This window comes from Macaca nemestrina, chromosome 5, assembly GCF_043159975.1.
Source record: "Macaca nemestrina isolate mMacNem1 chromosome 5, mMacNem.hap1, whole genome shotgun sequence".
Lineage (NCBI taxonomy): Eukaryota > Metazoa > Chordata > Mammalia > Primates > Cercopithecidae > Macaca > Macaca nemestrina.
This window is the reverse complement of record NC_092129.1, coordinates 177,904,548-177,927,140: the sequence shown is the minus strand read 5'-3', so window position 1 is coordinate 177,927,140 and position 22,593 is coordinate 177,904,548. Positions and strand designations below refer to the sequence as shown.

The following is a 22,593-nucleotide window of genomic DNA, read 5'->3' as shown; positions in this document are numbered from 1 at the left end:
AGGGCTCCTCAGGGAGTGAAATCTCTGCTATTTTGAGGGGGAGAGCTGGTGAGAAATACAGCTTGGGATTTCTCCCTCAACTGGGTATCAAAAAAGCAGGGGCCTATGTCAAAGTAACAGCAAATTAACACCACAAGCTGTTCCCAAGCTTTCACGGCCTCAGCCACAGGTTAGTAAAACCTGTGATTAGCACTCTCCTCCTTGCCTTGCATGATTTGTCATGGCTGCAGGCTCAGAGGTGAGAGAGAGAGAGAGACGGCCCTGCAGGCTCCCGGGACATTTTTCAGCCACACCCACCTCCTCAGATTCATTAACACCTCCCACCTAACTCACAGAGATAACTGTGCTCTGCCAACAACTAATGAACACAGTTATCAAAGCACAGAGAACCCCTGCAGCACAGCTCATCAAGACCTGGCCAGGTAAGGCAGTAGCTCTCCAGTTCACCTTCTCTACCCAGAGTCCAGCACACCATCCAAGAGACCCTATTTATTTAAATATTTAAAAAGTAAGAAGGAAGAAGGAAAGAAGGAAGGGAGGGAGGGCGGGAAAGAAATTGGTTAGAAGGCAGAATCACATAAATAAATCCCATGACCTAGGTTCCGAGAACAGCAACACGGGGAAACTCCAGTGAACTAACACATCTCAGCTCATCTATACAGGTACAGGGAATGAGAAAGCAGCCGCAACAAAGAACTGAATGCAAATTGGAAGCAATTAAGTGCAAAGCTATTTTTTCAGTACTTTTAATATAATAATAACTTGCTTTATGAAACAGCTCTGGTTTTACTTATATAACAAACCTGCACATGTACCCCGAACCTAAAATAATTTTTTTTTAAAAGTATATAGTGAGTGTGATGGTTAATACTGAGTGTCAACTTGATGGGAGTGAAAGATACAAAGTATTAATCTTATTAGTACTACAAAATACTAATTTTGGTATTGCCAAAAGAGATTAACATTTGAGTCAGTGGGCCAGGAAAGGCAGATCCACCTTTAGTCTCGTGGGCACAAACTAATCAGCTTCCAGTGAATACAAAGCAGGCAGCAAAACTTGAAAAGGAGAGATGGGCCTAGCCTCCCAGCCTACATCTTTCTCCCATGCTGGACGTTTTCTGCCCTTGAATATCAGACTCCAAGTTTTTCAGTTTTGGAAACTGCACTGGTTCTCGTTGCTCCTCAGCTTGCCGACAGCTTATTGTGGGATCTGGTGATTGTGTAAGTTAATACTTAAATAAAGTCCCCTTTATATGTATACACACACACACACTATATATATACACACACACACACATATACACACACACATATGTACACACACACATATATACACACACACACACACACATATGTACACACACATATATACACACACACATATATATACACACACACTCATACACACACACATATATACACACACACATATACACACACATATACACACACACATATACACACACACACATATACACACACACGTACACACACACATATATATACACACACATACACATATATATAGCCTATTAGTTCTGTCCCTCAAGAGAACCCTGACTAATATAGTGAGTAAGTAAGTTAATCTTTGTTGGTAAGTCTCTTGTTATAAACACTCTTAAAGATGTACTGGTGGAGATTCCTTTAAGTGCCCTTTATTTTTAACAAAGTATTCTCTTTTCTGTTTTTTTTTTTTTTAATTTATGTTAAGGTTTGGTTCACTGTTAATAGTAAATGACGTCTCAAATGCTTAGACATCTAGCTGATTGTAAAATGTTAGCTAAAATGGATCTTCTCTTGAAACAGTGTTGCCAGATATTTAAAAATGTATAGAAATTACATTCTTTTTCTGTTTTTTAAACCATCATTTTTACATTCTGAGTTTCTGGAAATTGAGGTGCAGCTGTATATAGAAACCCTTGCACTTAATTTCTAGTTCACATTCTATACTCGTCTCTTCTCATTATAGCAATTACCCTTAAAATCTAATTTCCTTGGCTTTATGCAGTCCTATTGAAACAGGCACTGAATTTTAAGAGAATTATTTCCCCAGCAATGCTCTTTTTTTTCCAGTCTTATAACTATGGAAGCAATGAAGCTGAGGCTGTCATGTAACTTCCTGAATGACATGAGATGCGGAAAGGACTCTGAGCAAGATAAATCCTCTACCGTGGGTCCTTCAAGGCCCTTGGAAGTGTGCTTAATTTCCACACTAAATAGTAGAGTGTGGAATTTTGTCATTTGCCTTGCTTGTATCTACAACAGGTTGGGCAATGGAAAATCTTCAAATGTGTGTGGCCTATAATAGAAAAATCTTCAAATACATGTGGCCTATAATGTCCCACACATATTAGAATATAGCTTAACTCTGAACGTACACATCATGGGCTCTGAAAGGTTTAGAATACATGTTGTTTAAAAAATGTAAAGATTTTATCTCAAAGTCAAATTAGCTATGCTGTCCCCCCTCTTTTTTTGAGGGAACAAAAGTAATAGTATTTCTTATGTAAAAAAGAGAAGAAGACTTAAAATGTTCACTGTAGTGGATGCTGTGGTGTGCTGCCTGGACATTTCCCATTGTTGGGAGTGTTGGTGACTAACAATTCTCATTCATTTAGTTGCTTTCAGGGGTTGCCCTCAGCCATAGAGAACCAATTACACCAAGGCTACAACCCCAGTCAAGGTATAAAAGGTATAAAAGGCCCATACCCCTGGCTCAAGGCGAGACAACTCTGAAGATCCAACCCATAGCTAGAGCTCACCTTGAGATCCACGGGGGCCCTGTCTGCACTGCGGTTCAACTCCTCCCACTGCCCAACACTGATTCCTTCACTCCCTTGCAGATCTCCCCAGTAAACTTTGTGTGCACAAGTCTTCTTCTCAGAGTTTGTTTCCTAGTAACCCAATCTAAGACATTCATCTTACCAGTTTTCCTAAGACTTCCATTATCATAATTATTTTCTGAACGGTTTATGAGAGTGTCTCAAACCTCAGACAAGTCCAATTCAGAGCTGAAGCTTCCCTCTCCTCTTCTCCCCACCCTAAATACTTGGCTTTAGAGGGAGTTAAAAATTCCCTCATAATTGCAGCAGAACTGTGGTTCAGAGCTTCAAACGCACATTTGTTGTCATGCATGTTACAATATGTTGTTAGGCAGGCGATTTTGTCATGTGTGAACATCATAGTAACAAAGATGGTACAGCCCACTACACACCTAGGCTATATGACAGAGCCTGTTGTTGTTAGGCTACAAACTCGTAGTGTGTTTTACTATACTGAATACAGCACTGCAGGCAATTGTAACACAATGGTTAAGTACTTATATAAAAACATAGAAACATTTATATGTAAACATAAAAACATAGAAAAAGTACAGTAAAAATTCAGTATAAAACGTAAAAAATGGTACATCTGCATAGGACACTTACTATGAATGGAGCCTTCAGGACCGGAAGTAGCCCTGGGTGAGGGGTGAGTGAACGTGAAGGTAGGTCATTACTGCATGCTACTGTAGACTTTATACACACTACAAACTTAGGCTATACTACATTTAAAAAAATAAGTAATCACACTATTATATTATAACTATGACATCACGAGGTGATAGGACTTTTTCAGCTCCATTATAATCTCATAAGATCACCTATGCATGATCTGTCATTGACTGAAATGTTGCTACGTGGCACATAACTGTACATGGTTTTTGTTTTCTTCTACAGTGTCAGAGTTTCCAATCTTTAGTTAAGTCTGTTAAATTTCCTTAAAAAACTGTCTTGTTTTTTTTTTACATTAATACTTATTCCAACTGAAATTTACTACTGTATATGGGATAAAAGATGAGGGTCAATTTTTAAATTTTCTTCCAGTTGGAGAACCAGTTATTCCAGCATCATTTATTTAAAAACAAACAAGCAAACAAACAAAATCTCATAGGCTTTTCTTCATGAAACCAACAATCATATTAAGTCATATACTGAAATCCATTTCTGGATTCTCTATTGTGTCCTACTAAATATTTTTCATAGTATGTTCTGATAACTGCGCTTCTGATATAAAATACTCTTATTGTTTGTTTGTATGATTTCCTTGGTTATCACCAGGTAATTATTATTTCAAATGAGCTTCAAGATTATTTTATACAAGTCCAAAAAAACAAAACCAAAGCCAAAAACAACTCAAAACTCCATTGGGATTCTAATTGGGAATGCATTAAATTTACATATTAATTTTGGGAGGCTTTTAAAAATTGACAATCATAATTGTATATGTTTATGGGGTTTGGGCATGTGATGTTTTGATCAAAATATACATTGTGGATTGATTAATTCAAGCTAATTAACATATTGATTCCTTCACATGACATTTCTTTGTGGTGAGAATATTTAAAATCTACTTTTAATAATTTGGAAATATACATTATTAACTATAATATAGTTATAGTTAATATAATGTATATATAGTATATATGTATATATAATATATAAATATGTTATATATTATATATATATAGTTATAGTTAATATAATAATATAGTTATAGCCCACAGTCACTATGCTGTGGAATAGGTCACTAAAACTCATTCCTTCTATCTAACTGAAATTTTGTATTCTTTGACCAACACCTTGGGAGACTAAAAATGTGTAAGAAAGACTTTCCACTCAAGAACATGTTTGATTCTTCATTGGTATTTCATGTTTTTATTAAGATTTAATAGCTGGTTTATATAGGTTGTGTGTTCAGGTTTTTAGTCCTATATTTTATAGTTTTAGTCATGTGAAATTTTTTTTATGTCTATTTCTGGTGCTTAGTGCTGGAGAAGATAAAAGTTACTGACTTTTATATATTTATCTTCTATCTAGCCAACTTACAAAGTTTTATTAATATAGTGCTTTTCCAGCTACTCTGGAGGCTGAGGCACCAGAATCGCTTGAACCCAGGGGCGGAGGTTGCAGTGAGCTGAGATCGCACCACTGTTCCAGCCTGGGCGACAGAGCAAGACTTTGTCTCAAAAAAAAAAAAAAAGAAAGAAAGAAAAAAGAGGTGATTAAAGTACAAAGTGTTTAGTGAACTTTATCGGACTATCCACTTTTCATGGGCCATCCCATGGGACTAGATCAGAGCAGAACCAACTTTGGGAATGCATACATGGATTGTATGCTAAGATTTACAAACATTTTCAGCACACGAGACCAACTAAATCATGGAGATAAAAGTTACAACCATAGGACGCCAAAACCATTTGTTTAAGGAAGAGTAATTTAGTTAAGCAACACTTTATACCAGTTTTACTTACTTTTATTTATATGAGATTTTCCCTTTGGGTGGGCCCCACGTTATTAATATTTGGCACTATACAGACCAGTCTTAGAGCGCAGGGTGATTCAGGGGCTGGATGTCATTCCAGCTCCCACCACTGTTAACATATGACACTAGGAAATCACACAACTGTGCCTGTACCTACCTCTCTCTACAATGCAACCCATGGTGTCAAGACTGGGGCTTGCACGTGGCACTCACCAATGACGTATTCCACCCTGAAGAGATCCCGTCTGGGGTCATATGGACGATTGAAGTCAATCTGAATGTAGAAAGACTGCCCTCTGCGGACAATCAGCTTGTTGTTTTCATACTTGTCAGTGTGGTGGTCCACCTTGTTAGTGTCCCATCTCTCCTTGAATAGGTGAATGCTCGTGACATTAAGAAACTCTATGAACAAGAAAAACAATTGAAGAAAATAATCGACTAACTTTAGTTTAAACACAAACTCAAAAACAAGATTTTTTTCCTGAAGAAGGCAGGTAGCAAGGTCTGCTGAATGAAACTCTGTAGGAGGCGGGGGTAGGGGGAACACTGTCTGGAGAGTCAGCCTCTTGTGACATTCTTGTCTTTGAATAGAGCTTTTTAAAGCTGTCTCCACCTTTGATCTCATTTCAGTCCACAAGGCACTCACTGTGGGATAGATGGATGCCTGTCTGGGAGATCCAAACACAGAGAAGCTAGGGCCAGAGTTGAAGTCTTCAGGTTCTCAGTCTCACGCTGGTTTTCGTTATGTTAGGAGCTTCCCATCATGTCACTGCCTCACTCTGTGACTAACCAGGCAGAAGCAGGGAATAGCCACTTCAATTTTCTTATCTTTCCAAAGGAAGGAATCAAATCTGACAAAGCCTCAAGGGGACATTCGAAGGACAAAGTTAACCATTAATCCAAAATTCTCCTTTTACCTCAAGAAGGGTCAAATGTACCCTCCCTCTGTAATTCTAAAAGTAGATCTCAGCCCTCAAATGCAGGAAAGAGAGGGAGCAGGTCTGGAGAAGGACACTAACATTTCCGTGAGATAAATGTGATTGTTTTCAGTTACACAGAAACTATCCTCAGCTTTCCTTAGCTACTAACGGGCCAGTTCAAAAGTCAAAACCTGGACTGTCTGATGCCGACATTCACAGGTTTTTCTTTTGATTTGTGGCATCAGGAGTGTAAATGCCAATCATATGTTTCTTAGTTGTCTAACTTTGTATGTGTGACTTAAATTCATTTCTTCATCATAGAATGGAGACACTAATATTCATTTCATAGCCTAACATGTTCCCCATCTTACAGGACTGTGACAGGAGATGGCATGAGATGACACGTGTGCAGGCATTTAGCAAAGGGTATTACACGTGAAAGTCAGCTCTCCTCCTGCCCTTTTCCCCTTCCCCTCTGTGAATGATCATAGATGAGAGAGGGAATCATCCTAACTCCCTGTCCTCACTGTACTTTACAAGATCTAGAGACTGGTTTCTGTATGTGCATTTGGTGTTGTAAAGGGTTATTGGGGAGAAGGTGGGGTGGGAAGGTAGAAGGGTCAGCAGGGGTGCCCTGGCCTCTTGCCCTCCCTCTCCCTGCCCCTGCCTGATGCATGATTTGCCCTCATGGCTATAAGCACCGTGTGCACAGAAAACACAGCTGCTGAGCTTGTACCCATACTGGGGCATCTCCTGACATACTCGAATGGCTTCCTTTACCTTCACACGTAAATCTTGTGCAGGATGCCTGGTCCCTTTGGACCCCATTGTGTTCCATAGTCAAAACCAAGAAGTTGGGCTCTTTAAGATCCTCTTCGGTCCTAAAGCCCAGGAATCCCTGAAACACTACTGAGCAATTCAAAGTTCAGGCAATCCTGAGTTTGAATCTCAGGTCTCAAAATTCCTTTGTGAAGGTATTTTACCTTTCAGAATCTGATTTTTCTTATTTTAAAATGAAGATACTAATACCCTAGAATGTCTATGAAGGCTCAATGAGATAACGATGCAATGGGTCTGGCCCTGTACCTGGCACATAGTGGGTCCTAGGCTTACTGTGGCTCACTGCCCCTAAACTGTGACAGCCATTTCACAGGGCATGGTGCTCCATGGGTTACTCTGACTGCAGCATTATAGCAAGTAGAAAGTGCAGGATGCAGTTTTATTTTTACCTCATCTCAGAGCCCTGTTGTAGTTCACATTCCCCTGAAGGGCACTTTCTTTCCATTATGCTGTGAGCTAAAGATGTTTAATTCTCTAGACCTCTCTATTCCAAGCTGTTATTCTCCTGAGTTCTCTGGTCTTATTAAGGCCACAATTCCCAGTGATAAACCAACCCAAGAATGAGCTGGAGAAGCACAAATGTCCCTGTTGAAAAGGAGCCTAGCAGTCAACTCCTCTGGTCCTCTTTCTTAGCACAGCGTCTTTAAAAAAAAATTTTTTTTTAAATAGCTAAAAAACAAAGTCCTTAGAAATGGGTTTCATCAGTTCTCCACTTACCAGTACCAATGGAAGGAATATACTGATATTACATCCTTACGGAATCTCACAGAACAGCAATAGCATTTTCTCAGCCATCTGGTAAAACTACTATATCCTATATGAAACATTTTCATGAGAGCCCTACTACTTGGGCTTCTAGCTTCCATTTGAACAAAGAACTCATTATTTCATAGGGCAAACAGTCCATTTTTAAACAACTCTAATTATTTGAAAACTTCTCTTAAGATAAACTGACATCTGCTTCCTTGTAATTTTTCTAACCACGGGTCCTCGTTCTGACTTCTGGATAAATATAGAATAAGACCTCTTATTCATTTTATCTGGCACTCTCTAGCTATTTAAAGACTGCTCATAGGGTTTTTTTTTTTCCTGAGTAAAACATTCTTCATTTATTTAACTGTTTGTTTGTTTGTTTGTTTGTTTGAGACAGAGTCTTGCTCCATTGCCCAGACTGCAGTGCAGGGGCACGATCTCAGCTCACTACAACCTCCACCTCCTGAGTCCAAGCAGTTCTCCCTGCCTCATCCTCCAGAGTAGCTGAGACTGCAGGCACACTCGCCACCATGCCCCACTAATTTTTGTATTTTTTTTAAATTTGGTAGAGATGGGGTTTCACCATGTTGGCCAGGCTGGTCTTGAACTCCTGACCTCAGATGATCCGCCTGCTCGGCCTCCCAAAGTGTTGGGATTACAAGCATGAGCCATCGCACCCAGATTATTTAACTGTTTTTAAGAAGTTATTTCTAGAACTTTTATCCAACACTGTGTTTGGGAATAGTTTCCATTTTGTCAATTTCTCTTTTGAAGTGTTACTTTCTGGAATAAAGTACATTACTCTAGTTGTGGTTTGAGAGAGACCATTACATCTTTTAAAATAAATAGTGTATTTCTATTATTTCAGCTCAAGATATTATTAGTGTCTTGGATACTCTTAACTCACTGTTGATTTATATTATGCATCTGATAAAGCAAAATCCTTAAAACACATTCTTTTTTTTTTTTTTTGAGACAGAGTCCTGCTCTTTTGCTCAGGCTAGAGTTCAGTGGTGCAATTTCGACTCACTGCAACTTCTGCCTCCTGGGTTCAAGCAGTTCTCATGTTTCAGCCTCTCAAGTTGCTGAGACTGCAGGCTCACACCACCACGCCTGGCTAATTATTATTATTATTTTTTTCAGTAGAGACGGGGTTTCACCATATTGGTCAGGCTGGTCTCAAACTCCGGACCTCAGGTAATCCACCTGCCTCAGCCTCCCTTAAAACACATTCTAATGTTATTTCTAGCAACAGTGGATCAAAATTCAGTTGAGGCCCCTACAAGTCACCCACTCATGTTGCTATTTGGCTATATTTATTTGTGCAATTGTTTTCTTCTGTTTAGTTTGATGTTAAGACTTTGCATGTGTTAAGTTTCTTCTTATTGAGTTTGGTTCACTGTCCCATGCTCTTAAGATAATTTTAACCCCTAAGTATGCATTTAATATATTTAATATTCTCCCTAGCTTCTTGTCCTATGGGAATATTATAAGTGTGCTATTTTATGTTGCCACTCAAGACATGGGTATAAATGTTGATTAGGTAACTGTCTAATAACTACTAGCTAAGTAAACGCACAGCAGTAGACGCTAAAAGGTGGACAGATAATTATGACACAGTGTCAGACATCTCTGACAAAGGAAGTAAAGAGTACTGAGGGGAGTTTCAGGGAGGAGCTCCAACCCACATTTACGAGGTGGAAAATAAGGAAGTTCTCTGAAGGAAGTGAGACATAAGCAGTGGTCAAAAGAGGGGTCAGTTGTCCATGTGGAAAGGGAGATGGAGAGGAATGCTTCAGGCGGAGAAAGAAGGATACCTGAAGACTGACGCAAGAGAGTGCGTAGTTGCTTAAGAAATTGAAAGATGATGGTTGGCTGAAATGTACTAGTGGGAGCCACGGTGGAAGAATAAGAAGGAGCCTGCTCATCACGCGAGCCTTGGAGACCATGTGAAGGAGTTTAATTGCATGGTGGATCCAAAGAAGAATCTGAAACAGCAAACTGACATGATTAGATTTATATATTTATATATTTAAACTGCTTCTGGTGGCAGAGTAGAAAAGGGGTTGGAAGGGGCAATGCTGGAAGGTGAACCCAGTTAAGAAGCTGTTGCTGTGTTCTAGGTGAGGGGCCATTTGAGTTTAGCCTGCATGTAGAGGTTCAAGGCGCTGCTCCTCTGGTACTCCTGGATTTGCCTTCTCTATTCGAACCCTCCCTCCCTGCATGATAATGTGCCCCTGAAATGAGGCCTGCCTTGGCTTCCCAAGCAGCTCTACCTACAAGGCAAAGTAAAGCTGGAAAACGAGAAATCTTCAAGCATTTCTTTGGTATCACTGGTAATGTCTCATCCATCCTAGTTCTCATTGCAAATGAAAACCTGGCTTTCCAGCTTTACATCCTAGCCTAGTGTACCTGGTTCATGTCTAGTGAGACTGGTTAGTGCTAGTTTTATGGAATATTGACAGGTATTGGAAGAATTAGAGCTCCATGGTTAAACCAGTGTGGAAAATGCTGGCCTAATCAAAGCTGATCAGGATTCTTTACTGAAGCATTCATGTGAGACTTTAATACGCTGATGTACACCACAGACATCCTAGAGGGGCAACGGTTTCCAAATGTAAATGACTATGGAAACTTTTCTCTTTGGAGATCTGCATTTTTCAGAATATGTTTTTGGAAATGCTTCACTACTTACTAATTGTGCAGCCTCAGAAAAGTTATTTAATCTCTCTGAGCCTCAGTTTTCTTATCTTTAATATGGGAATGAAGTACCTATCTTACAGAATGGCTGACACCTAGTACATTCTTAATAAATGTTTATTATTATTATTATCATCATTAAGAGAAGTAGAAGAGCATAGTAACAGCATAGACTGTGGAGCTAGGCTGCCTGAACCCAAATCCCAACTCTCACTTACTGTCTTTGTGACCTTGGCAAGCTACATAAATGTCCTGTGCCTCAGTTTTCTCATCTGCAAAATGAAGTTGGTGTGAGGATTAAATGAGAAAATGCACTGAGTGCTCTATCATAGGGCCTGGTACATGGTAAATGCTCAGAAATTGATGGCAATAATAATCATAATAGCACTGAGCATTTGGATGGGCCCTTAGGACCAATCATTAAGAAGTCAGGCATCTGAGAAGGCATGGTGGGAGGCTGGAATCTGAGCTATGGAAGTCACAAGGTAAAGAAGGTCCCTGGAAAGCTTTTTAGCAGTGGCCTTCCAACCTTCCCAGGGAACCATGCCCTTTTATACTCCTTGTCTTCTGAGCAGACAGGCTTGCTTTGAATTTCCACAGGTAAATAGAAAGCTTTTCTCCTCTTGATTCTCAGGAAACATCTGTCTTTTTTTTTTTTTAAAGTATTGTAATTAATTTCTTTGTATTATCTTTATATAGGTGATTTTTTAGCCATGGGATTGCAATCCCCTTGAAGACTGGACCATGTCTTAATTATCTTGCTGTGGTGCCTGGGGCAATGGGCAAAAATGCCACAGCAAATGTGCCTCCTTTCATCTGAACACCTTTTACCTGAAAATTCGGAGCTTAGAGTTGATCATTTCAAAATAAATTATCTCATTTACTGTAGGATTAATCATCTGTGTCCTGTAAATGTCATTTAGCATTTTATTCTCAAAATATGCTAGTTTCAGGACATACATATATAGTTGAAGGTATGATGTGGGAATTTATAACAAAAGACCTCCAGATCAGCAGTTTTGTTTCACAAAATAAAATACCCTGTCTTTCTAGCCTGCTTATACTGTGATGACAAAGGGTGAGAAAAAGGGTGCTGATTAATGCCTTTGAGAATAGAAAAGTCAAACAAAAAAAAGATAAAACCCCATCTCATGGGTTTATAGTTTTTTCATAGTGAAAACATATTGTTTATAATTATATATTGTTTATATAAATTATATATATTACATGTGTTTATATTATATAATAGATATAAACAAATAATACATTACAAATACATATATTGTTTATATATATTATTTATATCTTTATATATTATATATTGTTTATATATAACAGATATAAGCAAACATATATATTTGTTTATATATATTTGTTTGTTTTCACTATGAAAAAACTATAAACCCATGAGTTTGGTTTTTAAAAATATATTGTTTACATATATAATATATAATTTTTATATATTATTTACATATATAATATATTGTTTACATATTACAAGCAATATTTTATATTATATATGTTATATATTATATATAAGCAAACTTTAGATATACATATATATAAAGTTACATGTATAAAACAAAATTTATTTCATTGCCCATGAGTCAGCCACCCACAGGTCAACCAAGTATTTGGTTCTTATGACAGCTGATAATATCAATTGTTTTAAATTATATCATCTATATTGGTATATTTTTGACATTTAATTTTAAGCATGATGTTTTTTAACATATTACTTTTTCTTGGTGATCTTTTGATTCTCTGTTGCAATATCACTTTAACAAGTCAATGCCTCAGGAAAAACATAAAATCACGGTGGTACTGTAAGTGGGAAAAACTAAGGCAGTGATAAGTAAAACTTTCCTGTATCATCTCTTAAAAGTCCATCTTGGGGACTGGGCGCGGTGGCTCACGCCTATAATTCCAGTACTTTGGAAGGTTGACGTGGGTGGATCACGAGGTCAAGAGATGGAGACCATCTTGGCCAATATGGTGAAACCCAGTCTCTACTGAAAAAAGATACAAAAGTTAGCTGGGTGTGGCGGTGCGCGCTGTAGTCCCAGCTACTCAGGAGGCTGACGCAGGAGTATCACTTGAATCTGTGAGTCCGAGGTTGCAGTGAGCCGAGATGGCGCCACTGCACTCCAACCTGGCCACAGAGCGGGACTCTGTCTCAAAAAAAAGAAAAAAAAAAATGTCCATCTTGAAATGATTTAAACAAAGAAAGACATTTCATAAAAAATAAAACTTGGCTAAGAAGTGGAAGATTAAAAGCTACACAGAGAGGTTGAGAGTTTAAAGGAATAATATTCTTGACTGTAGTCAAATAGAAAAGACATGAGGAAGCTTAATGGGTTGTCCAAAGTATTGGGAATAGAGGTGAGGCCCCCAATACCACCGATTAAACAAAATTTATTTCATTGCCCATGAGTCAACCACACACAGGTCAACCAAGTATTTGGTTCTTATAACAGCTGGTAGTATCAAAGACTCTGAAGATGACTGTCACAAAATATGAACATAGACATAAAAATATCATAGTCCATTCCATTGTCCATTTTGCCTAGGAAATGTCCCTTGCCATGGAGTGTGTTCTAGCGAGCATTGATTAATCTAGCATATTGATTCTTGCTTTGTTTATTGGCTTAACAAGACAGTTTAGATGGAAAAAGCCTTATCATCATCCAGGCTCCATTTGCCACAAACAGGAAATGAATTTGCTTCCCCTGTCCAAACCTAGTTCCTGGCAAAATGGAACAGCTCATTGCTAAGCCGCCTTTTTTATTTTTTATTATTATTTTTTTGAGATACTGTAGCTAGAAACTTGGCAGCTCGCTCTTTCAAAGTGACAGCTTTCAAAATGTCTACCTAACACAATTTAGCCTAATTCCAAACATACCGGATAATGAACTGTAAAAGAAAAGAAAAAAATCTCCGGAGAAGCAACTGCCTCCCTGTCCTCCTACTCTTTCTCTAATATGAAAAAATGTAAATTATTGTCTCCCTAGATTGTAAAATATTCTTCAGAGAATGATTATACCTGTCACAGATGGGATCTTGAGATAAGTTAAATGTTTAGGTTTATATTCTAGGAATTCCCTGGTGAACTGAATTCTCCATGCAATTTTTGGTAAAAGTATTACTAAACTATAAGCATAAATGCTATCCAAGAGAAACTGGTTTGTTTGTTTATTTAACAAAAAAACAAACAGGAAAAAGACCTCTTTCTCACATTTCTTTTGGGTACCCAGAATTTTAATGTGTCCTTAATTAGAATGATTAAAAACATTTTCTTAAGTCGCTTAATTTATAAAGTGTTGCTATTAATACGTCCTGGACCCTATAACATTGAAGCATTGCTCAGGTGCTCAGAGGAAGCTGGAACAAGAGAAATGAGCCCCATACCTGCAGGGGCTAAAATCCCTCTGGTCTATTCCTCTTCTAGCCTGGAGTATCTCCACAGCGTCCAAATGTATCTCCTGTTCCTCATTTTCTCCTTATACCTTTTTTTTTTTTTGAAACGGAGTCTTGGTCTTGTTGCCCAGGCTGGAGTGCAATGGCACAAACTTGGCTCACTGCAATCTCCGCCTCCCAGATTCAAGTGATTCTCCTGCCTCAGCCTCCCAAGTAGCTGGGATTACAGGCACCCACCACCACACCCAGCTAATTTTTGTATTTTTAGTAGAGACAGGGTTTCACCATGTTGACCAGGCTGGTCTCGAACTCCTGACCTAGTGGTGATCTGCCCACCTCAGCTTCCCAAAGTGCTGGGATTACAGGCAAGAGCCACAGTGCCCAGCCCTCCTTACCACTTTGTAAAGCATAATTCTGATGATGTATTTCTGCTAATTAGAATCCTTCTCAAGTCCCCCATTATCTGCAGGAGGAAACCTAGATCCCCAAGGCCTTGTTATGGTGTGATACCTGCCATATTTTCCCAGGCTTATATCTTCTCTTTCGTCTTTTAGTCACTCCTCACTTGGCACATACTGTTCCCTCTACTGCAAACACTTTTCCATGTGCTCGCCTGTCAGGAACACTCCTACTCATCCTCTAAGTCCCAGCTCCAATATCCTTGCATCAAGAAGCCCTCCTCATCCTCTTCCCCACTCCACCACACCACTAGACATTGATTTCTGTTATTTCACTGAAATTTGCATAAATCACAGTCACAGTCTTTATTACACTGAATTGCAATGATCTTTTATTTATTTTGTCTCTACACTGACAGTTTTTTGAGGCTAGGGACTGACTGACTCAAGTTTATGTCCTCAGGGAGAACCTGGAGCAGATCCTGACACATATGTGAAAACAAGTGTATATTTTCCAGGAACTCAATGAAAGGAGGAACTGCTGCTGGACATTTCTCAGTCAAACATTGAATGCCTCTAAGTGTCTCAGTGACCTTCAATCTAGAGAGGTTTACTCTGCACAAAGAGGAGGCTTATCATTAATTGGTTGATTTAGTTCTGACAAGGAGTGGTGGGATGGAGGAGAGTCTCAGGAAGGTATAAGACCCCATTAGCCTGAAAAACTACTAGAACCCACCTACGTTTAATTTTTTCATAGAGCCAGGCTTGCTGTCGAGTTTTAATTCAATACATTAGAACTGTCAAATGGTTCCAATTGCTGCTACAAATGGTCACCTATTGTTAACAATATAAAGCCAAACCAGACCAACAACATAAGGTTTCTTCTGGAATGTTACATTTCCGGCTACACATAACCTTTCAGACCAGGAAGGCAGTGGAGAGATTTTTCAGAAACACCAACTAAGCCTGCAGAGTGGTCTGTTAGAAACTGATACAAATCCAAATCTGAGGAGATCGTCTCAGTACCTTTCCTGGCTACAACTGAATTCAAAGGGTGACATTAAGGATGCCTAAAATCATGCAAGGATGTCAAACGCTACCACTGACTGGCTGGTCCCACCACTGGGATTTCAGTGTCCACCTCAAATATTTCATTTTTTTCTTGAATATCATGGTGTGCATGAGAGGAAACTTACCTGAGTTTATACATTTTAAAATACAGACTTTACCAAAATAATTCTTAACCAAATGTTACCAAAGCTATGACTTAAGGGTACTATATACACTCAGTATACCTTATAACATTGTATATATCACACACAGTGATGGGCAGGACTCACTGCTACAGAACTATTAGAAATGAAAAACCAGCCATTTCCCCCCGCTTCCTCTTCTTGCCTCTCTGCATTTCTCAGTCAATATTACAAGAGCAGCTTGCTAACGGGAAGAGTGGCCACTGAAAAAAATGGAGACAAGAGTTTCACTTGGGGCTAGTGTTTCCGGAGCCAAAGTCATCATCCGCAGATTGGTGACCACGGATACAAGGCTTCTTAGAGGCCACTAGTGGCCACTGGGTGAACTGCATGAAGATGGCATTTTAAAAATGAATGACTATGCTTTCCAAGGTTTAGTCGCTTAGCAAATTTCGTCCCTTAGGGAGAAAACTTGATATATAGTGCCAGAAAACCTGTTTTTAGAACAATTAAACATAAATATGAAATGCAAAGGGTAACCAGGAGATAGACCTCCTTGTTCTGATGGTTTGTGTGCTGGTATATGTGTGTGTGGACAGGTTTTTTCCTGTCCTCGTCTGGGACTTGCTGTCATGATTCTGGCCTTCAGAAACCATATCCCCAGAGCATGTAACACTTATCTTGTCTGTGTGAAAAATATTAAATGAATGCATATGTATGAAATCTGGAGCTCGTTATTAATAATAAATTATAATGCCACTAGATCTGAGTCATTCAATTCACAAGTGATTGACTGTTTGTTCATTCATTCTGCAGTCACTGGACATTCACACTCTTCTGCCAGTGCCTCTAATGGATATTCCAGAATGTCACTTGGGTTGTGGACACATATGACTGCAAAATAAATAATGACTAATTTTTCAGAATAGTTCAGTTATGCTGCTCCCCACCTCTGCCTCCAGAAATCAACAAAAGCAGTAACCCCAGATTTTTTTTTTCTTCATTGGCCTACCCGCACATGTTCTCTGACAGTTTTTATGTCTTACTAGCAGCATTTTGTTCAGATGTCAGATTTATGGGGGCTACAGGTTGTACATATTCCCCATAGGAACAGGCATTCCCTGGAGTGTTTTCCTGACCTCGCTGGGGTATGATAAATTGCACGTTCCCAGTCAATGAACACTTATTGGTCATGTGCTGTGGGTCAGACATGATCATAGACACTGCTCACTAGATGCTCATTACAAATCTGTGAAGCAGGCATTGCTTCCATTTTGCTGATGGAGAAACTGAGGCTTGGGTACCTATATGACTTTCCCAGAATGAGCAAGAAGGGGCAGATGTGGAGCGGGAAGCCAGGTCTTCTGCCTCTGCTCTCTGCTTCCCTGCACTGCCTTTGTAGAGGTCCCCATTTTTCCCCACCAATCCTGGCAAGCGTGGCTGTGTCCTGACTCCTCATGTGGCAAGGGCAGCTGTGTCATTACTCCTCATGTTCTTACTGCCCACTTCTCCCAGTACCTGCACCCCCTTTCCAGGGGCCCAGAGTCTTTTGTGCCACAGGGGAATTTTGCTAGAAGATGGAATACACAAAGGCAACCTGCGTAATAATTTGATATCTGTAGGCTTTTCAATTTTATTTGCATTCTTAAAGAAAAAGACTCATAGACTGGGCAAGGAGTGAATATCAACTGCTTACCTTCAGCCTCTATTTCCTAACCTATAACATGAGGATGAGGACTCGTTGATTAGCAAGTTCTCTTAAACCCACTTCTGTGGCTGTCATGGTTGGGTTTTAAAGAGTGGTACCCAGCTGGGAGAGAGACTTCAGAACTACAAGTTCATCTTAGCCCCTCAAACTCTACCACCTGACTGAAGATGCCCTTCTGTTCTGTGAACCTCTTTTCCCAAACTTGGATGGTACTGGATACCTCCCTGATTTCACTATTTGATATCAAATCATCTAGTGTGATAGTAACACAGTGACACCAGTCCACAACACCTGGGCAAGTGTCTGGCTTGCTGGATAAACTGTACGTCCCCTTTCCCTTTGCTATATGGAGCGATGCATCAGTCTGGGCTTTCAGGCATTGGTCTCCTTCTAACGAGGGGAATCAACCACACAGCTCCAGCATGACCATGCTCACCTATCCCAGCAAATGGATGTTTTATCCCCAGTGAAACCCAGCACAGAACACCCTTAGGAGTAAAATTGGATGTTGGTGCATGAATGCTATGCCACTCGGGGACATGAGTCTGAATGTCCCTGTTGTGGCCCAGGGGAATGATGTCTGTATCACCAAACCAGTGCTGGCACCTGGGCCTTGTCACCGCTGACAGGGCTGAGAGGAGGTCAACTGCTGGCTGCTGTACCCGGAGCAGGTTTCTAGGGATCAGGCAGAGGCAAGAGGCTGGGGAAGCAGCTTGCCTTGCCAGCTCACCAGGCTGCTCTGGAGAGAAATAGAGGGCTTCTATCTCTATTACTGTCAGAGTCTGGCACTTCTCCCCGGCTCTGAAATTCACAGCAATGGATGGAAAAGGGAGGAGGGAGAAGGAAGGAGGTGCAAGCCAGACAATCAAAACAGCCACAATATTTTGGAAGTGGAATATTCCAGCTAGAGAAAAATTCTCTACAGCGTTGAGCAGTAGGGCTGGAAGAGGCCCTAGCTAATCCAGCACTCTGGTTTTGTACAGGAAATAGTTGAGTGGCAGAAAGACAAAGCAACTTCCCTGAGGTGTAACCTCAGGTCAGTAAGTGGCAGACCTGGGACAAGGCTCTGGGTCTCTGGTGCTTTCACCACTTAAAAGAAAGCTTTTGCCTCCTTCCTTTATAAAACCAGAGATTGACAGGGGCCTTCCTTTTGTGGGAACCCCAGTGTAGACAGAGGATGTTTACCTGCAGGGAAGAGGGGCCAGGGCCCAGCTGTGCCTGGACCCAGAGTGGTGGGGAGGGGGCGTATGCTCATACCTTGCAGGTTGACGCCCCGGGGCACCACGCCCTGAAGCTCCAGTGTGGGCAGGTCATCTTCCGCTGCATTAGAGTTATTGGGTGGAACCGCTCTCCTGCCTCCAAAGGCGATTCTGGAGGTTTCTGACATTCTTAACTTTACAAGGTCCTTCAGAAAAAAAAAAAAAAAAAGGACAACAGAAAAGGCATGGAAAGTGAGTAACATTTGAGACAAGGATTCCAAAATAGAGCAACAGACATGTCTGTGTGATAGCACTTGAGCAACACATTTTGTGGTTTGCATAAATAAAAACTGAGAAGTGGCAGCAAGGATTAGTCTAATGACGGAGTACAGTTCCCCAAGGATCCTGGGGAGATTTTGTGTGTGCCAAAACATATGGAAAGCAGAAGAAAAGGGGTTTATTTACATAAATATAAAAATTAAAAGATTGTGGAGACCCGGATTCCCTCACCTTCCATAATCCTACAGCAGCATCTTCGCAAGAAATCTTTCCTGCCATATGCATGTGCTGTATCTATGTTCATTTCATAGAGATTTATGAGATTATAAGTCACTTTTAAGAATAAACTCACACAACCATGTCCAGATAAATGTTGTCTTCTAAAGCATTCACATTTGCAATTTAATTCAACCAATATTTATTGAGGGCCTACAACATGCCAGGCTGTGATCTAGGTACATGGCATACATCAGAGAACAAAACAGAATTTTTGCTCTGACAGATTATAGTCTGGTAGGGTTAGGGTGGAGCCCGAGAAGAGCCATAAGTAAACCCAGTTAGGGGTCTGAGGAGGTAGGAACTGCTTTGGAAACAGAACCACGTGGAGGAGGATAAGGAGGTGGAGAGGTTGGGCATGCAGTTTTAAACAGGGCTATCAATAGGCTTAGGAAGTCAGGGTTGCCAACATTTCCCATGCTCCAAGCCTGCTTCCCCTTCCTTTGGAGCTTGTGCAGGCACTGAGCCAGTTTAAACAACACACACCTGAAGGTCAGTGACCAGTAAGTACTTGTTGACCAACTAACCAAATGAAGGGGGACTTTGTTTCTGGGCCCAATGAAGGTTCCCCCTTGATCCCCTGGATTACCCAGTCATGACTCCTGGCGACTTGGCTATTTTCAAAAACCAGGCACACCCCCAAGAGATGAAGAGTCCCCATTGTAGAGGCCACCAGAGTAGAGAGATGGTTCCAGAGACATGTGGAACACTAACAACATGCTAGAGAAAAGACAACCACGCCTAAGGCGTTTGGTCTGAGAAGGAGACAGGAGTGTTTGCATGAGGTGTGAATAGGTACCCATAAGTATAGATAAACATATTTACAGTCATTGGTGAGCTGAGGGGGGAAGGGAGGGAGAAGACAGAAAAAGGGTTAATGATAGGGAGAAGGCTGGAGAGAGCCATCCTCTGGTGGGAAATACCAAAGGTAGGCTGTGGCATCGCTAGGGGTGCAGGACAGTGTTGGAAGACACACTGCTAAGGGGAAGAAGTGGGTTGCCCCAGGTGCACGCCTGGCTGGGTGAGTGCGGCGGGCAGGAGCCCTCGCTTCTGGGCGTGTCTAAGGAGGAGAAGTGGCTGAAGTTAAGCTCCAAATTGGGATGGAGGAAGGCGATGCGCAGGAGTAGGGAGCCAAGCCGGGAGGGCTGTTCTCACTTGGTCCCACTCCCCTCGCCTTTTGTGTTCCAGCTCCATAATCTGCTCCCCTGAGGAAAGGGGGCTTGTCCCTCGGGGAGTCACCCCCAACTCCCCCATCCCCATTTGGTGGCCTTCCAAGCAAGCAACGGCTTCAGGAGAGCTGCGTGGAGAGCCTGAGAGAGTCCCGCTCAGAAGCTGGGCTGGGCAGGTGCGGAGTTGGGGGCGGGAAGCGAGGATCGGGCAAGTGGGACTGCCTGTGACCGGCGCCACAGGGCCCAGAGCAAGCCGCTTGCGGGTTCACCCAGGAAACCGAGGTGCAGGAGGCGGACGCAGCGGGCCCCTGGCTCTTAGGGTGCAGGGACGGCAGCTTACCTGCCGGCACTCCCCTCCAGAGGTGCCCTCGCGTGGGCTTGCTCTGTGCGCCTCGGGGACTTCCTCAAACCGACTCTGGAAAGACTAGACAGTTGGCTCTTAAATAACTTCCTAAGAGGAACCCTCACCCTCCTCCCCTGTCCCACAGGGTTTTCTCCTCCCCCTTCTCCACAGCTGGAGCCCAGCAAGGGAGCTCTGAGGATTTTCTATTTACTTCATCCTGGCCTGTTATCCCGGCAGGTGCCTCCTTCTCTCCCACTTACCCCTCTGATTCCCAATTTCTCATTCCTGCTTCTCCTCCCCATCCCCACCCCTAGTTCTGCCCCCCCAACCCCCCCCCCCCCCCCCGTTACTGGGAGTACCAGGCAAGGGACCCTGCAGTGCCAGGAAGTTCCCACCCATTCCTTTCGGTCAGAGGGGCTGGGAGGGTCTCCTTTACAAAGGAATGCTTTTACCTGGCAGGTCGGCTGCTACTGTGGCTTGGCAGGAGGGGTCTGCCCTCCCACAGACAGGTCACCCAGACAGTTGTGACCATGCATCCAGTGAGAGCAACGTGTCCCTCCTCTGCAAATAAGGCATGGTCTGCATTCCTGAATCATCCCAGAGCCACAGCCACCGCCTAACCACAAGACTTCCTGCAGGAATGGGATGCCTGGCCCCAAGGAAGATGAGTAAACATCTTTAATAGTGCCATGCATATTAGAAAATCACACTTTGTTTTCTCTGAAAATCATTTTAGTGCATGTTCAAAAATTAGAGAGAAAGAAAAGAAAATGTTCCTCCTAAAATTTCCCTTCCCTTCCCTTCCCTTTCCCTTTCCCTTTCCCTTTCCCTTTCCCTTCCCTTCCCTTTCCTTCTCCTTCTCCTTTTCCTTTTCCTTTCCTTTCCTTTCCTTTGCTTTCCTTTCCCTTCCCTTGCTTTGTCTTTTCTTCCTTCCTTCCTTCCTTTCTTTTCTCTTTCTTTCTTTCTTTCTTTCTTTCTTTCTTTCTTTCTTTCTTTCTTTCTTTCTTTCTTTCTTTCTTTCTTTCTTTCTCTCTTTCCTTCCTTCCTTCCTTCCTTCTTCCTTTCTTTCTTTCTTCCTTCATTTCTTCCTTTCTTTCGTCTTTCAGATGGAGTCTTGCTCTGTTGCAAAGGCTGGAGTGCAACCTCCACCTCCCGGGTTCAAGTGATTCTCCTGCCTCAGCCTCCCAAGTAGCTGGAACCGCAGGTGCACAGCACCATGCCAGGCTAATTTTTGTATTTTTAGTAGAGATGGGGCTTTACCGTGTTGGCCAGACTGGTCTTGAACTTCTGACCTCAGGTGATCCACCCTCCTTGGCTTCCCAAAGTGCTGGGATTACAGGCATGAGCCGCTGCACCCAGTCAAACATGGCTATTTCTAACCCTCTTTACTGTCTTCAAAATTCTGACCCTGCCACTCAATCTCCTGATGTTATAGAGAAGAAAAAAAAAAAAAAAAGATGCCATTGGTTAGAAATGCTCTCAATTTTCTGCTACCAGATCTATGAACTCACCTGCAACCTTATCTATCTTTTCCTCTTTCTTCCTGTTACTAAAGTTGGAAAGGTCCCTCCTCCCCCCTGCATCTCCAAACCAGGCTTCTACATTGCCTTGTTCTCCAGGGCTTTGTTGTGTCTCTTATTCACTCTTCCTCTTGTAGCTTCAAGCTCCTGCTTGCTAACACTGTGTCTTCTCAGCATTCATGCAATTTCAGGTCTCTTCAATATTTATTTAAAAACCTCCCCCAACCTATGTCCCCCCTCCTGCTGTTACTCCTCCTCTCCTCCCCTTCATCACTAAGTTTCTGCCATCTGGCTTCCACCTCATCATTCTACTGAACCTGGAGGTCTCCGAGGCCTGTGCTCAGGCCAAAAGACAGGATTCAGTTCTTATTTACCTGACCTTTTGGAAGCGCTGAACTCTCTCTTTGAAGACATTTTTCCTAGGCCTCCTTGACATTGAACACTGCGGTTTCCTCCAGCACAGCACAATATTCCTTGATTGTCTCAGTAACTCCCATTGTTTTAAAGTTCCATCTATATCCCGACACCTCCCAAATCTGGGTCTTTAGTCAGGATCTTTTCCAGAACTGCAGAT

General features: G+C 41.6%; 1 protein-coding gene across 1 annotated transcript in view; it reads right to left on the bottom strand.

Annotated features, from left to right (window-relative positions):
- LOC105487365 (coagulation factor XIII A chain) overlaps nt 1-21,211 on the bottom strand; it is a 154,622-nt gene extending 133,411 nt beyond the window's left edge. The window contains exons 1-4 of the mRNA XM_011750816.3: nt 20,952-21,211; nt 20,497-20,580; nt 18,491-18,638; nt 5,518-5,706 (exon numbers count right to left, since the gene is read on the bottom strand). Of these exons, the coding sequence (XP_011749118.1) occupies nt 5,518-5,706; nt 18,491-18,620 (319 nt within the window). The 5' untranslated portion in view covers nt 18,621-18,638; nt 20,497-20,580; nt 20,952-21,211. The remainder of the gene's footprint in view (nt 1-5,517; nt 5,707-18,490; nt 18,639-20,496; nt 20,581-20,951) is intronic.
- Between the last annotated feature and the right edge of the window lie 1,382 nt (nt 21,212-22,593).